At 42.9% G+C, this 16,435-nt stretch overlaps 1 protein-coding gene across 1 annotated transcript in view; it reads right to left on the reverse strand.

Annotated features, from left to right (window-relative positions):
• Nucleotides 1–16,435, reverse strand: part of LOC124545053 (lachesin-like) — a 394,440-nt gene that overhangs the window by 220,193 nt on the left and 157,812 nt on the right. The window contains exon 3 of the mRNA XM_047123847.1: nt 9,307–9,468. Coding sequence (XP_046979803.1) covers nt 9,307–9,468 — 162 coding nt within the window. The remainder of the gene's footprint in view (nt 1–9,306; nt 9,469–16,435) is intronic.

The following is a 16,435-nucleotide window of genomic DNA, read 5'->3' on the forward strand; positions in this document are numbered from 1 at the left end:
GTGAACGGCGTATGGCTCTGGTGCAGCGTACTGTATCTGCAGCAGCAATCTGAGCATCAGGTGAAACCAGTCACACAACGAACTATTGCAAATCGGCTACCTCAAGGACAGCTCCGAGACAGCCGTCATGTAGCGAGTACACCGCTGGCCACAAACCACCGTCATTTGCACCTTCAGTGGTGTCGAGCGAGAGCTCTTTGGAGATTAGGGTGGAGATCTGTTGCATTTTCTGTTCTAAACTAACTTTTCCTTGGTGCCAGTGATGGCCACGTGATGGTGTTGGTTAGAAGAAGACCAGCTGAGGACATGCAACCATCGTGTCTGCGTACTAGAACCACTGGACTTACACTGGGAGTTACGGTCTGTGGTGCGATTTCGTATGACAGCAGGCTATCCCATGTACTCTGACTGAAAAATTGAGCGTCAGTCTGGTGATTCGGCCTGTTGTCATTCATGAACAGCATTCCAGGTGGTGTTTTCCATCATGATAAATCTTGCCCAAATACCGCTTTTGTAACCCAACATGCTCTACAGAGTGTCGATATGTTGCCTTGGCCTGCTCCATCACCAGATCTGTCTCCAGTCGAGCACATATGGGACATCATCGAACGACAACTCCAGCATCATCCACAGACACCAACAATCGTCCCTGTATCGACCGACCAAGCGCAGCAAGCTTCGAACTCCTTCCCACAAACTGACTTCCGGCACCAGTACTACACAATGCACTCACGTTTGCAATCTTGGATTCAACATTCTGTCGGTTACACCGGTTATTAATGTACCCACATTCCTCATTACAAAGGGTTCTCTCGCGCTTACATGAATTTACATCTACATCTACATCTACATTTATACTCCGCAAGCCACCCAACGGTGTGTGGCGGAGGGCACTTTACGTGCCACTGTCATTACCTCCCTTTCCTGTTCCAGTCACGTATGGTTCGCGGGAAGAACGACTGCCGAAAAGCCTCCGTGCGCGCTCGAATCTCTCTAATTTTACATTAGTGATCTCCTCGGGAGGTATAAGTAGGGGGAAGCAATATATTCGATACCTCATCCAGAAAAGCACCCTCTCGAAACCTGGACAGCAAGCTACACCGCGATGCAGAGCGCCTGTGATCTTGCATTGTTAATCCCTTAATTACGTTACTAGGAAATGTATTGGTCTACATTAATTATTTTTTTGTTGTTGAGATGTTTACATGCCGATACACACACACACACACACACACACACACACACACAAATACACACACACACACACACACACACACACACACACACACATACACACTCATTTCTGTAATAAGTATAGATTTATCACTGTTAATTAAGGTGCTTCATTATCGATCCATGCTTCTATAAGGGCTGTAAACAACAGTACTTGGCCAAACCCCTTTTGCTTGGATAGCCATGCTATAACCTAAGGTCGTATACACCGCCAGCCCTATAGTAGCTAGGTTGCAACGAAATTATTGTTACCTATGCTCCGGTGAAGATGCACTATGACAACATTTACATTCCAGTTTTAGAGCAGCGAACATTGAAGAGGATCTCATCCCGTTTCTTTGTGAGAAGTTAAGTATCTCATTTTTAATCTCAGTCTAAACAAAAGATACATATTACTTACTGAAGAGCTCTGTGCCTTCGCGGACAATGAATCCGTTCCGGCTAAAACAATACAAACAAGTCAGTTACATTCACAAAAGATTAAATTTTTGGAATTGGTGGTTAGGAACGGAAAAGCAGCTTCGCTAAAGTTCGGAGTCCTGGGACGTTCATTCGTATATGTGAAGCCTCTTCCACATATATCGTGAAGCCATCGCCCTACCGAGAAAATACATACGACTACGTCCAGTGGAGGTCAAATGTGCAAAAAGGTGCAAAAGAGATGACAGGAATAAAGGGAAATTGTTTCATGCATCCCCTTGTGCGGTGGATGGAAAAATCTGATAATGTGAGCAACTTTGACGGAGGGCAGACTGTGATGACCAACAAATGGAACAAGTATCGCCGAAGGGTATAGGCTTGTCGGATACTTTTATTAGATGCTCTCATAAGTATTAGTCGAAGGCAGGTGAACAGCGGAGGAATCACTAATGGATGATATGGTGTGACGTAAGTTTACATCTCATCAGAAAGGTGGACGTCGAAGAACAAGATGTCATGTGAAAAGCTGTAGATGGCTACATGCGGTGTAACAGACGGTGGAGTGTACAACGCTAGGCGAAGCACAAGGGCTTAGAATCACATCACTGACTGCACACTAAGGCCAATGGGCATCAAAGGCAAACGATCTGTCAAGAGTGCATAACGTTTATGCAGTGGACGTAGTGTCGTGTTCAAAAATGTTCAAATGTGTGTGAAATCTTATGGGACTTAACTGCTAAGGTCATCATTCCCTAAGCTTACACACTACTTAACCTAAATTATCCTAAGGGCAAATACACACACCCATGCCCAAGGGAGGACTCGAACCTCCGCAGGCACCAGCCGCACAGTCCATGACTGCAGCACCTGAGACCGCTCAGCTAATCCCGCGCGGCGTAGTGTCGTGTTACACTGGGAATGAATTGCCTAGCCACATGAACGATGTTTCTTGCGCGTCAGATCTCTCCCACTATCTGTATACGCCGTCGTCTAGGAGAACATCTAACGACATATACAGGGTGTTACAAAGAGGTACGGCCAAACTTTCAGGAACATTCCACACACACAAATAAAGAAAAGATGTTATGTGGACATGTGTCCGGGAACGCTTAATTTCCATGTTAGAGCTCATTTTAGTTTCGTCAGTATGTACTGTACTTCCTCGATTCACCGCCAGTTGACCCAATTGAAGGAAGGTAATGTTGACTTCGGTGCTTGTGTTGACATGCGACTCATTGCTCTACAGTACTAGCATCAAGCACATCAGTACGTAGCATCAACAGGTTAGTGTTCATCACGAACGTGGTTTTGCAGTCAGTGCAATGTTTACAAATGCGGAGTTGGAAGATGCCCATTTGATGTATGGATTAGCACGGGGCAATAGCCGTGGCGCGGTACGTTTGTATCGAGACAGATTTCCAGAACGAAGGTGTCCCGACAGGGAGACGTTCGAAGCAATTGATCGGCGTCTTAAGGAGCACGGAATATTCCAGCCTATGACTCGCGACTGGGGAAGACCTAGAACAACGAGGACACCTGCAATGGACGAGTCAATTCTTCGTGCAGTTGACGATAACCCTAATGTCAGCGTCAGAGAAGTTGCTGCTGTACAAGGTAACGTTGACCACGTCACTGTATGGAGAGTGCTACGGGAGAACCAGTTGTTTCCGTACCATGTACACCGTGTGCAGGCACTATCAGCAGCTGATTGGCCTCCACGGGTACACTTCTGCGAATGGTTCATCTAACAATGTGTCAATCCTCATTTTAGTGCAAATGTTCTCTTTACGGATGAGGCTTCATTCCAAGGTGATCAAACTGTGAATTTTCACAATCAACATGTGTGGGCTCACGAGAATCCGCACGCAATTGTGCAATCACATCATCAACACAGATTTTCTGTGAACGTTTGGACAGGCATTGTTGGTGATGTCTTGATTGGGCCCCATGTTCTTCCACCTACGCTCAATGGAGCACGTTATCATGATTTCATACGGGATACTCTACCTGTGCTGCTAGAACATACAAGTACGACACAACATGTGGTTCATGCACGATGGAGCTCCTGCACATTTCAGTCGAAGTGTTCGTATGCCTCTCAACAACAGATTCGGTGAACGATGTATTGGTAGAGGCGGACCAATCCCATGGCCTCCACGCTCTCCTGACCTCAACCCTCTTGACTTTCATTTATGGGGGCATTTGAAAGCTCTTGTCTACGCAACCCCGGTACCAAATGTAGGGACTCTTCGTGCTCGTATTGTGGACGGCTGTGATACAATACGCCATTCTCCAGTGCTGCATCAGCGCATCAGGGATTCCATGCGACGGAGGGTGGATGCATGTATCCTCGCTAATGGAGGACATTTTGAACATTTCCTGTAACAAAGTGTTTGAAGTCACGCTGGTACGTTCTGTTGCTGTGTGTTTCCATTCCATGATTAACGTGATTTGAAGAGAAGTAATAAAATGAGCTCTAACATGGAAAGTAAGCGTTTCCGGACACATGTCCACATAACATATTTTCTTTCTTTGTGTGTGAGGAATGTTTCCTGAAAGTTTGGCCGTACCTTTTTGTAACACCCTGTATATCGTGAAATCTACACCGTCCAATATTGACATCGATGGTCGGAGATGTAATTGTTAACCTGTATAGCAGATTTATGCAACCCTCTCTACGACCTACATAAGGCTCCATGAAAGCCTTGAGTTTACCGAATAATAGCTAATGTCGTTCCCCTAACCGACATGGTGCTTGCTTGCCGGAAGGTCTACACAGCGCACATGTGCAATGCACAGCGTATGGATTATTCAAGTAATCTTTGCCATTAACTTCAGAGTTATAGTAAAGCATGGAAAAAAATGGCATGCGGCCAATCACCAGTCCAATTTCTTTTCGTAACTAAAGAAATTGCATAGTTTACCAGTGAAAATTTGGTGTCGTTTGTAGTAAGTCATGTACAAAGATTTCTTCTTACGGGGCAGATGCAACTTTATAGGTCCATTCTGTAAAATGAAGAAAGTGCACAATAGTTGCTTAATCAACAATTTTTGTTGTGTACACTACCGGTTTCGGAACACTTAAAATTCCATCATCTGATGTAACCTGTAATAATGGAAATACTGTTACACGACAGTGCAAGGAGAGACTCAAGTCTGAAATGTCAGGTAAGGAACGATGCGGCAAAAAATTTCTAAGATGAATACAAATAAATTAAAAGAGAGAACAGGGCGTTACAAACAAAATCACTTAACCATCCGGTCATCCTCATCCCAGTGTTGCTTGCCATGGAACCAGAAATTCCATGTCAAAAGGATAAAGGGGAACTAGAAAAATCGTAGAAGATATACATCACGACCGGACATCAAAAATCACTAGAATCTTGAAACATTTAAAATGTAATAAAAAGGAGAATAGAATGTTTTCATTTTACAGTTTATACCAAACGATGAAACTGTAAGTGTATCAATATAAAACTGCTGATTAAGCAACTGTTGTGCGGTTTCTTTATTTTACAAAACACGTCATTTCTCAATATTTCGTCTCGTGTGTGTCTTACTCATGAGTTTAAGCACTTACCCTTTTTGTGGCTGTCTCTAGCGATGCGAAGGTCGTCCTCGCGACTTATCATGACTCATGGTCTATGGGAATTCTTTCTCCCTGCACGTGAGCCTCAGCATTCAACCTTGTTCCCCCGAACCACAATGATACATATTTCCTTGTGACTCTACATTATATTAGGGACAGAGAAGCCATTTGCCTGGCAGCTGAAGACAAGTATTCGTCTTTGTAGCGGTTCTCAGTGGCTACAGACAGACCAACAGAGCAACTCCACACATGTCTGTAAGTACGAGAAGTCTCTGTCTTGCTGCTGAGCATCAGCACTTACCCTTGTAACAGCGTCCTAGGGTGATAAGGAGGTTCACTGTAATGATACCACTTGGTTTTGAGTATGGGTAAAATCTGTCCTAGAGGTTAGCATTAGCACTTACCCTTCTTGCTGACAGACGGGCAATCTAGATGGAATTCTAATTATGATCTTTGAGACATCGAAACTTTTCTCATCACAGTTCAACATGGGTTTCCAGGTATTCTGTCCCGCATTGTCTCACGATCCTGGTTGCGGGAAAGATCTTACCTTGCATATATCATTCTTGTGGTGGTCTATTTCATGAACGTATTGTCATAGTGCCACAACATAGTATCGAATGTAGGGGACCAACTACTTTGTAAGTAAATTTCATGTCATCCTTGTTGAGGAAATACTACAAAAATGGTTCAAATGGCTCTGAGCACTATGGGACTCAACTGCTGAGGTCATTAGTCTCCTAGAACTTAGAACTAGTTATACCTAACTAACCTAAGGACATCACAAACATCCATGCCCGAGGCAATATTCGAACCTGCGACCGTAGCGGTCTTGCGGTTCCAGACTGCAGCGCCTTTAACCGCACGGCAACTTCGGCCAGCGGAAATACTACGAATGCTTTCTACGATGACGCAGGAAGATTGCTGATGGTAAGAGGTGGCACATCAATTCCTCACCTTAACAACATTGTCACTCAGATTAACATTCATGTTTTAGGTCTTGATCTTGGTGCCCCTTGTACTACATTTGATATATGTGGTTTATGACTTTTTACATGAGGAAAATGTGGGCAGAGTATTCTTATAACTGGGCGTGTAACCTGTGCAGAGGGATGGAGAACAGGGAGAGAGATGGATTGGGGATCATAAATGCAATAGGGTAGTGATCAGGCTGTGTGAGTGATTCTCAGAAGCAGCGCTCAGTGGATAGTATCTGCAGAGAGACACCTGGCCATAGCACTGTCCTCATTCCACGTAGGATTCTTATAGTCAGACAGGAGCGAGCCGGTTTGCAAAACATTTCACCTGGGCCAGGCTGCAGTCAATCGCGAAGGCAGCCAGTTAGCAGAAAGAGGGTGGAGGAAGCCATCTAGGAGAGAGTCCCGTAAACTGATCTTTTGTGCAAACGGTGGGAAGGTCATACAACTCTGTGCATTTTCATGTTAGAAGTTGGGACGATACAGACAGAGCCGCTGGTGCACATGTTTAGTGGAGGAAAGACTGTAATCTCCTGATGCCAGGAATTCGACAGGTTCTTTCAGCGAGAACCAGAAACATTTATTTCGTGGGCATGTCTGTCTGGGAAGCTTAACACCTTCTTTCAGAAATTGGGAATGGGCGGCACAAAAAGAAATTAGATCTCTCTGTAGTCTGGGTAGATGTTTTTTGCCAAAACGTGACCATGCTTACCGTGAGAACGACGTCTCCCAAGTCCAAAATATTCTTTTTTTCAGACAAGAGAGATTTGGAGTTGCTGATTGGGTTCTCTCAGGTTATGCAAAGTGAAGGCTTGCTCCCCCAGTGTGGGAGTCCTGGTGCTTTGTTTGGATTGCCTACCAGGCCAAAAGAACAGTCAAGAAGAGAGATTCAATGAGTAGAGTATAGTTTGATTCATTGTGCAATGTGGGGCAGTTTCATGTTTGCTAATTCGGCTTCCGCACAGAGGGCTGATGGACACTGGTTGTGTTTCTTTGCCGTCTTTGTCTTCTGGTCGTGTTCTGATCGAGAACTTCTGGTCTTTCCGTAGTGGGTGAGACACGTGGTCTGTATCTTATGGTAGACTAAGAGCCAGTGGCAGTTTCCAAATGTACCATCAATGGAACTGCACATCATCTCGGACTTATGTGTCACGAGGGTGGACTTATTCGTCATGAGTCAGCCATCTGACGTTTGGCAATTCCAGCATGCATTGTCATGCGTGTGAGTCAAATTGCTTTGCTCAGAGCAGCGAATGGGCGCACTTCGCACTGAAATCTACCGCGATATCAGAGCCCTGATGGGGAAAATTCCCGCGTTCTGATAATCATAGCGCCAGACTGCTTAGTTTGCAAATTTTCGCGGATGCATCAGAACATTACAGCTGCCGCAGCACGCAGTTTTCTGCTGCCGCCTGAATCAAGGTGAAAGGGTAAAGTATTGCTGCACAAGCGAAGGGTTGTTAAATGATATGCACAGCTACCTGTTCTCAGTTGAACCATAGTTTGCGCTATAATTGATACCATTTAAATAGAATTGGACCTCACAATGGACTCGTGTAAACAGTCAGACTGCGTTGTAAAAGGGATTAATTTAGGGGAGAATTTGTATAGCTCCCCACCTCCCCCCAAATGTATGCTTTGCCAATCAAACACCATTCCTTTTCTGATTTGTGTTTGTCATTTTTGTGAATGCTTTATCATCTAGTTGTATTTACAAAAGGCTTAATAAAACTTGTCAGTATTTTGTAAACTTAACTGCACCACTGTTCTCATTCACACTCCTTGGGCTATTCACTGTCTTTATTTTATTGTGGTGGTCCATGGGTAAACCAGCAATTTAAAGTTCAGTCTTATTAAATTAGTTAATTTGATTATTAATTTGAGTTCTGAAAGTGACCAGAAACATAGGCAACAAAAGTGTCAGGAGTAAATCACTAATTCATTTGCATAAAATTAAGGGAGTAGCTCACGATTTGAAGGTTATTGAGAAGATGGTAAAAATAATAACATCACTCAGACATATATTTATGATTAAAGCAAGCGACGGCTTGCAGTGGGTACAGATGAATTCATAGATACAGAATGACAACGACTGCCACAAACTGATTTGTGCTGACTGCTGTCAACGTAACTAACAGACAAAACTGTGTTTACTGTCTCTACACCTACGAACGAGAAAGTGTAAAGCCGAGTAAACGGTTGAAACTTCCTGGCAGATTAAAACTGTGTGCCGGACCGAGAGTCGAACTCGGGACCTTTGCCTTTCGCGGGCAAGTGCTCTACCAACTGGGCTACCCAAGCACGTCTCACGCCCCGTCCTCACAGCTTTACTTCTGCCAGTACCTCGTCTCCTACCTTCCAAACTTTACAGAAGCTCTCCTGCGAACCTTGCGGAACTAGCACTCCTGAAAGAAAGGATATTGCGGGGACATGGCTTAGCCACAGCCTGGGGGATGTTTCCAGAATGAGATTTTTACTCTGCAGCGGAGTGTGTGGTGATATGAAATTCCTGGCAGATTAAAGCTGTGAGGACGGGGCGTGAGTCGTGCTTGGATAGCTCAGTTGGTAGAGCACTTGCCCGCGAAAGGCAAAGGTGCCGAGTTAGAGTCTCGGCCCGGCACACAGTTTTAATCTGCCAGGAAGTTTCATATCAGCGCACACTTCGCTGCAGAGTGAAAATCTCATTCTCGAGTCAACGGTTGCTGAGATGTGTGTAACTGAATCTGAAAATGTCGCCTTTATTGACACGTAAGATCATTAAACTATTGCCAACTGTTAGCTAAATTTGGCAGCGGTCCAGAAGCAGTCAATACTCGTCATCATCGCTCGATACCTATTGATTTGATTAGTCTGATCGACCACCGAGCCGTAATTCTTCTTAGAGCTAGCAGATAGTATGCTGGTCGGCTTTCCGTCCTTGAAACGTGGCATAATGATGAAATCGTGGAAGCTGTCTGCGTCAGAGGTAAGTGTTACTACTTGCCTTTCGTGCGGCAGTCTACTTTGATCCGCAGGCCCAGCCATCGGTGGTATGAGATCTTTGGCACAGGGAGGCTGTGGAATCAGGCAGCGAGTGCCAGAACTCACCCTTCTTGCGGCGGTCTATGGTGATGGGCAGGCCGTCTTCGCGGCGCCACATGATCTTGGGCGTGGGGAAGCCCTCCGCCCTGCAGGTGAGCGTCAGGTTCTGGTGCTCGCGGACCGCCACCGTCGACAGCGTGGACTCTTCGTCAACGATGGTAGGTGGCACTGTGGAAGAACGGCTCAGTTGTCTCTTACGTTCGTGATTGCACGCAGTGTGTAATATTTGCGGAAGCATTCTGTTTAGAGAGAATTTTGTCTTGGTTCATTCTGAAGCCTTTACAGCTATCAAAAAGTGACTGAGAGTATAAAATTAGAATGAAACAAGTATGTAGTAGGAGACAAGGAAAGAACAAAAATCGGGGAGATAGAAAAACTAGAGATGAAAATAGTGAGGAAGACTTACGGGACAGTTCAGAAATAGGGGATATGTATAAAGAGATTGATAAAAGAACTACACGAACAGGAAGAGAGGATTGCAAACAATACCAACAAAGAAAAGAGCAAGGTTTTACGGACACATACATAGCATGAACGACTACAGACTGACCATGAAATCACTTGCTACAGTGGCGACTAATCCACTGAAAACCAACTGGATAATAAAGAAAACCATGACTGATCTCAAGAAGCTAAATGTCTCCACAGAAAATACAAGAGACAGAAAAAATACAGACAGAAGCAGAAAACAGAAACTGGGGCAAACGTTCAAAAAATGTGTGTAGAATTAGTAAGGGACCAAAGTACTTAGGTCATCGGTCCCTAGACTTCACTAACTTATGTTAAGAACAACACACCAGTCCGTGACATGACGCTTCAACTCCGAGCGGCCGCAAACGTTCAAACAGTAAAAAACGGGAAAGAACTGGGCAGAAGAGAGAAAGAAGAAACAGGGTGAATATATGAGAGGTTTTTGGGAAGAAAGAAGAAAGACAAAATATTGATTGTGCTTTGGCGCTCTCCTTAAGGGGGAATTACCAGTAGTAGTAATAATAATAATAATAATAATAATAGTATAGTAGAATCCAGCATCTGAGGGCTCCATCATAAATTACTTTAAATTAAAATAAAAAAGAACATAGTGCACATGGATTGAAGAAGTTCGATATCTTAAGGAACATGAGGGTAAATTCAAATGAAACAAACGAGGAATGAAAACAGAAGGAACAGAGATGACACAAACTGGGCTCTAGATCTGGGAAAGACATGTGGTGGTGTCAAGGGCGCAATTCTCAAGGAGCTGAAGTACACTTTTGGAGAAATATATGTTCGAGAGAAAAATAAAAGATCAAAGTGGTCAAAATATGGACGTATTTAACGGACAGAAGTATTCATCTGTATAGAAGAAGGAATTCAACAGCTATTTAGAATAAAGGAAAATATTTATTGTGGCAACGCAAAAACTCAAGTGTATGAAGAAAAGGGACATTTCCATATCCGATATCTGTTACCGTAAGTATAGTAAGATATATGAAAGTAAATCATCGGAAAGACAGGTATGAGAATTTTAAAGAATTAGACAGTAAAAGCTGAGTATCACGAAGTATTGTAACTCTTGAGAAAAGTCTGAGCCGCTTCTTACGCAGAAAATTTGTGCCGTTCCTTACGTAGACAACACTCAATTTCTGACTGCGTTGATATTCTTCGTACACTTCATTGCAACAGCTTCTTATGTCATGAATCTGTTGCTTTGAAGTTTTCATGTGACAAATACATCGTACTCTGCTGGAAATTTTTCCTTGTTTGCATACACTCAGTAAAACGTGAGTTTCCGTCTTCCAATTAATGTCCACTCGTCTCCCTAAAACGTAAGTTACTTAAGAGGGCAATGACCTTATTGCAGAAGAAGTGTTGACTAGTTTCAGCGGTCGAAGGGGACGTATGAGGAGAGAACTACAGGTAAGAGATGCATGACTGATGGTACTGACCAAATAATTAATTTCATTCATGAGATTTGGTACCAGTTTAAGATATCATGTGCAACAGTAAGAGGTGTACGTGCAGTGAAGAAATGGAAGCTAATAGAAGCTAACAGGCATTGAACATTGGCCAAGTAAGCAATGAAGTGAAGTAACTCTAGAACACTCTAGAAATGGGACAGCGCTCGTAATTCACGGGCAGATTAGGAAGTCTACCGCCTGGTAAGACCCGAAGCCAGATTGCTGGCTGGATTTTGGCCATGGATGAGCTGCTAACTACCAAGAGGTGCAAATGACTCAGTGCCGCTCCACATAATTATAATATTTCTAGCAGGGTTTTAACCAGTGAGGACGTGAAGTAGGACTGCCTACTATCCTGGCACAAAGAGGTCACTTGTTGTTGTTGTTGTGGTCTTCAGTCCTGAGACTGGTTTGATGCAGCTCTCCATGCTACTCTATCCTGTGCAAGCTTCTTCATCTCCCAGTACCTACTGCAACCTACATCCTTCTGAATCTGCTTAGTGTATTCATCTCTTGGTCTCCCTCTACGATTTTTACCCTCCACGCTGCCCTCCAATACTAAATTGGTGATCCCTTGATGCCTCAGAACATGTCCTACCAGCCGATCCCTTCTTCTGGTCAAGTTGTGCCACAAACTTCTCTTCTCCCCAATCCTATTCAATACTTCCTCATTAGTTATGTGATCTACCCATCTAATCTTCAGCATTCTTCTGTAGCACCACATTTCGAAAGCTTCTATTCTCTTCTTGTCCAAACTATTTATCGTCCATGTTTCACTTCCATACATGGCTACACTCCATACGAATACTTTCAGAAATGACTTCCTGACACTTAAATCAATACTGGATGTTAACAAATTTCTCTTCTTCAAAAACGCTTTCCTTGCCATTGCCAGCCTACATTTTATATCCTCTCTACTTCGACCATCATCAGTTATTTTGCTCCCCAAATAACAAAACTCCTTTACTACTTTAAGTGCCTCATTTCCTAATCTAATTCCCTCAGCATCACCCGACTTAATTAGACTACATTCCATTATCCTTGTTTTGCTTTTGTTGATGTTCATCTTATATCCTCCTTTCAAGACACTGTCCATTCCATTCAACTGCTCTTCCAAGTCCTTTGCTGTCTCTGACAGAATTACAATGTCATCGGCGAACCTCAAAGTTTTTATTTCTTCTCCATGAATTTTAATACCTACCCCGAATTTTTCTTTTGTTTCCTTTACTGCTTGCTCAATATACAGATTGAACAACATCGGCGAGAGGCTACAACCCTGTCTTACTCCCTTCCCAACCACTGCTTCCCTTTCATGTCCCTCGACTCTTATAACTGCCATCTGGTTTCTGTACAAATTGTAAATAGCCTTTCGCTCCCTGTATTTTACCCCTGCCACCTTTAGAATTTGAAAGAGAGTATTCCAGTCAACATTGTCAAACGCTTTCTCTAAGTCTACAAATGCTAGAAACGTAGGTTTGCCTTTCCTTAATCTTTCTTCTAAGATAAGTCGTAAGGTCAGTATTGCCTCACGTGTTCCAGTGTTTCTACGGAATCCAAACTGATCTTCCCCGAGGTTGGCTTCTACTAGTTTTTCCATTCGTCTGTAAAGAATTCGTGTTAGTATTTTGCAGCTGTGACTTATTAAGCTGATAGTTCGGTAATTTTCACATCTGTCAACACCTGCTTTCTTCGGGATTGGAATTATTATATTCTTCTTGAAGTCTGAGGGTATTTCGCCTGTTTCATACATCTTGCTCACCAGATGGTAGAGTTTTGTCAGGACTGGCTCTCCCACGGCCGTCAGTAGTTCCAATGGAATATTGTCAACTCCGGGGGCCTTGTTTCGACTCAGGTCTTTCAGTGCTCTGTCAAACTCTTCACGCAGTATCGTATCTCCCATTTCATCTTCATCTACATCCTCTTCCATTTCCATAATATTGTCCTCAAGTACATCGCCCTTGTATAGACCCTCTATATACTCCTTCCACCTTTCTGCTTTCCCTTCTTTGCTTAGAACTGGGTTTCCATCTGAGCTCTTGATATTCATACAAGTCGTTCTCTTATCTCCAAAGGTCTCTCTAATTTTCCTGTAGGCGGTATCTATCTTACCCCTAGTGAGATAGGCCTCTACATCCTTACATTTGTCCTCTAGCCATCCCTGTTTAGCCATTTTGCACTTCCTGTCGATCTCATTTTTGAGACGTTTGTATTCCTTTTTGCCTGTTTCACTTACTGTATTTTTACATTTTCTCCTTTCATCAATTAAATTCAATATTTCTTCTGTTACCCAAGGATTTCTACTAGCCCTCGTCTTTTTACCTACTTGATCCTCTGCTGCCTTCACTACTTCATCCCTCAAAGCTACCCATTCTTCTTCTACTGTATTTATTTCCCCCATTCCTGTCAATTGCTCCCTTATGCTCTCCCTGAAACTCTGTACAACCTCTGGTTCTTTCAGTTTATCCAGGTCCCATCTCCTTAAATTCCCACCTTTTTGCAGTTTCTTCAGTTTTAATCTACAGGTCATAACCAATAGATTGTGGTCAGAGTCCACATCTGCCCCTGGAAATGTCTTACAATTTAAAACCTGGTTCCTAAATCTCTGTCTTACCATTATATAATCTATCTGATACCTTTTAGTATCTCCAGGGTTCTTCCATGTATACAACCTTCTTTCATGATTCTTAAACCAAGTGTTAGTTATGATTATGTTGTGCTCTGTGCAAAATTCTACCAGGCGGCTTCCTCTTTCATTTCTGTCCCCCAATCCATATTCACCTACTATGTTTCCTTCTCTCCCTTTTCCTACACTCGAATTCCAGTCACCCATGACTATTAAATTTTCGTCTCCCTTCACAATCTGAATAATTTCTTTTATTTCATCATACATTTCTTCAATTTCTTCGTCATCTGCAGAGCTAGTTGGCATATAAACTTGTACTACTGTAGTAGGTGTGGGCTTCGTATCTATCTTGGCCACAATAATGCGTTCACTATGCTGTTTGTAGTAGCTTACCCGCATTCCTATTTTCCTATTCATTATTAAACCTACTCCTGCATTACCCCTATTTGATTTTGTGTTTATAACCCTGTAGTCACCTGACCAGAAGTCTTGTTCCTCCTGCCACCGAACTTCACTAATTCCCACTATATCTAACTTCAACCTATCCATTTCCCTTTTTAAATTTTCTAACCTACCTGCCCGATTAAGGGATCTGACATTCCACGCTCCGATCCGTAGAACGCCAGTTTTCTTTCTCCTGATAACGACATCCTCTTGAGTAGTCCCCGCCCGGAGATCCGAATGGGGGACTATTTTACCTCCGGAATATTTTACCCAAGAGGACGCCATCATCATGTAATCATACAGTAAAGCTGCATGCCCTCGGGAAAAATTACGGCTGTAGTTTCCCCTTGCTTTCAGCCGTTCGCAGTACCAGCACAGCAATGCCGTTTTGGTTATTGTTACAAGGCCAGATCAGTCAATCATCCAGACTGTTGCCCTTGCAACTACTGAAAAGGCTGCTGCCCCTCTTTAGGAACCACACGTTTGTCTGGCCTCTCAACAGATACCCCTCCGTTGTGGTTGCACCTACGGTACGGCTATCTGTATCGCTGAGGCACGCAAGCCTCCCCACCAACGGCAAGGTCCATGGTTCATGGGGGGGAAGAGGTCACTATTCGAGCGAAAAATCGAAAAAGGCGTATAAATAATGAAAATTACAATGTAATCAGAGCTGTCAAATGTAAGGCAATTAAACAGAGAAAATATTAATGAGTATATTTAGTTTCTGTATCTCCTAATTAATAAGTTACCGTATATCTAATTAATCACAGTAATTAGAAATGATAGAGGTTAACACAGTGTCTAACGAAAGGCCTCCATAGATGCGTAGGATGATTTGCCCGTAACTTCTCTAATCCTAAATTGTTAGGCAAAAGAGACTAAAGCTGGCAGTACCTAATTATAAAGTGTAACTGTGATCAGCAAAAGTAATTAGAACATAAAAAGACATCATGTGATTGATTTTCACATACGCTATGAATATGTAATACATTTAGGAAAAATACATGTTTTAGTATTAATTTTAAAAAATGGTAGGTTCGGAAAAACAGAATGAGAAACTGTTGATCTGATTATTCTGAATTACAGTGGCTGAGAAGATAATACGAAATCCCGTCCATACATTAAGAGTGCGCTATTAATTATTGCTAATAATTTAATATTAGAATTTCTTTATTCAGCAATAATTTTTTGCAAATGCGAACGTAAAATCACACCAATTGTATCAATCGCACTTTATTACAGCGCACTTCTGAAGTCGAAACTGTGAATCTTATGAGCTTTATTTTAAGAAATATGTTTGTACTTTGTGGAGAGTTTTGGTGGTTATCGATTAACTGTAAAGTGGATAGCCGTTTTTTTCTATACAGGGTGGTCAGAAACACTCTGAAAAGCTTGTAAGGGTGTTGCAGGGTATGTTGTGCTGAGAAATAGTTGTTAAGAAAGAAATTCGAGACGTTGCGCCGATTCCGTGTTAATTAGCATCAAAGTTAGTCAATCAGGCCGTTGCGGGAGCAAATTCATGCTGTCGCCAGAGACGATGTCGCCAAATGTGTTCCTCGTTTGGTTTCCTAAAAACAAACAAGATAGCGACCCAGAAACTGGGCATGGGGCGATAGAAAGGAGCGAACCCGAGTCAAAGTCTGAGCAGTCCCATGTGCTGTCACCTCCGCTATGAGAACAACTGACAACAATAGTATCTGGGTGTGGGGGGATTACATGAATTTTCACACACAAAGGCCTGGTTGCCTAAGCTCAGTGCTAATTAACCTGGAAACGGCGAAACGTCTCGAATTTGTTTCTTCACAGTTATTTCTCAGCCCACCTACTCCACAATACGCTTACAAGCTTCTCAGACTGTTTTTGACGACCCCATGTAAGGAGAAGCGTACATAGCGTTAGCGTCTTTCGAGTAAGAGGATTTGATAAGTACGTACCACATTGCCTAGGCAATAAAGCAGTAGTGATTTAGAAATTTCCTGGTGCTATATACTAGAACAATCTTTAGTTTTCCCCTACTTTAGATTTTACAATCAGCTAACAGAATTTGTTAACATGTTACCAATACACTATCTATAAGTAGCTGTATATTTACCAATTAGAACTGGAGTTTCTGTGAACTAAGTGTGGG

This window comes from Schistocerca americana, chromosome 1 (genome assembly GCF_021461395.2).
Source record: "Schistocerca americana isolate TAMUIC-IGC-003095 chromosome 1, iqSchAmer2.1, whole genome shotgun sequence".
NCBI lineage: Eukaryota > Metazoa > Arthropoda > Insecta > Orthoptera > Acrididae > Schistocerca > Schistocerca americana.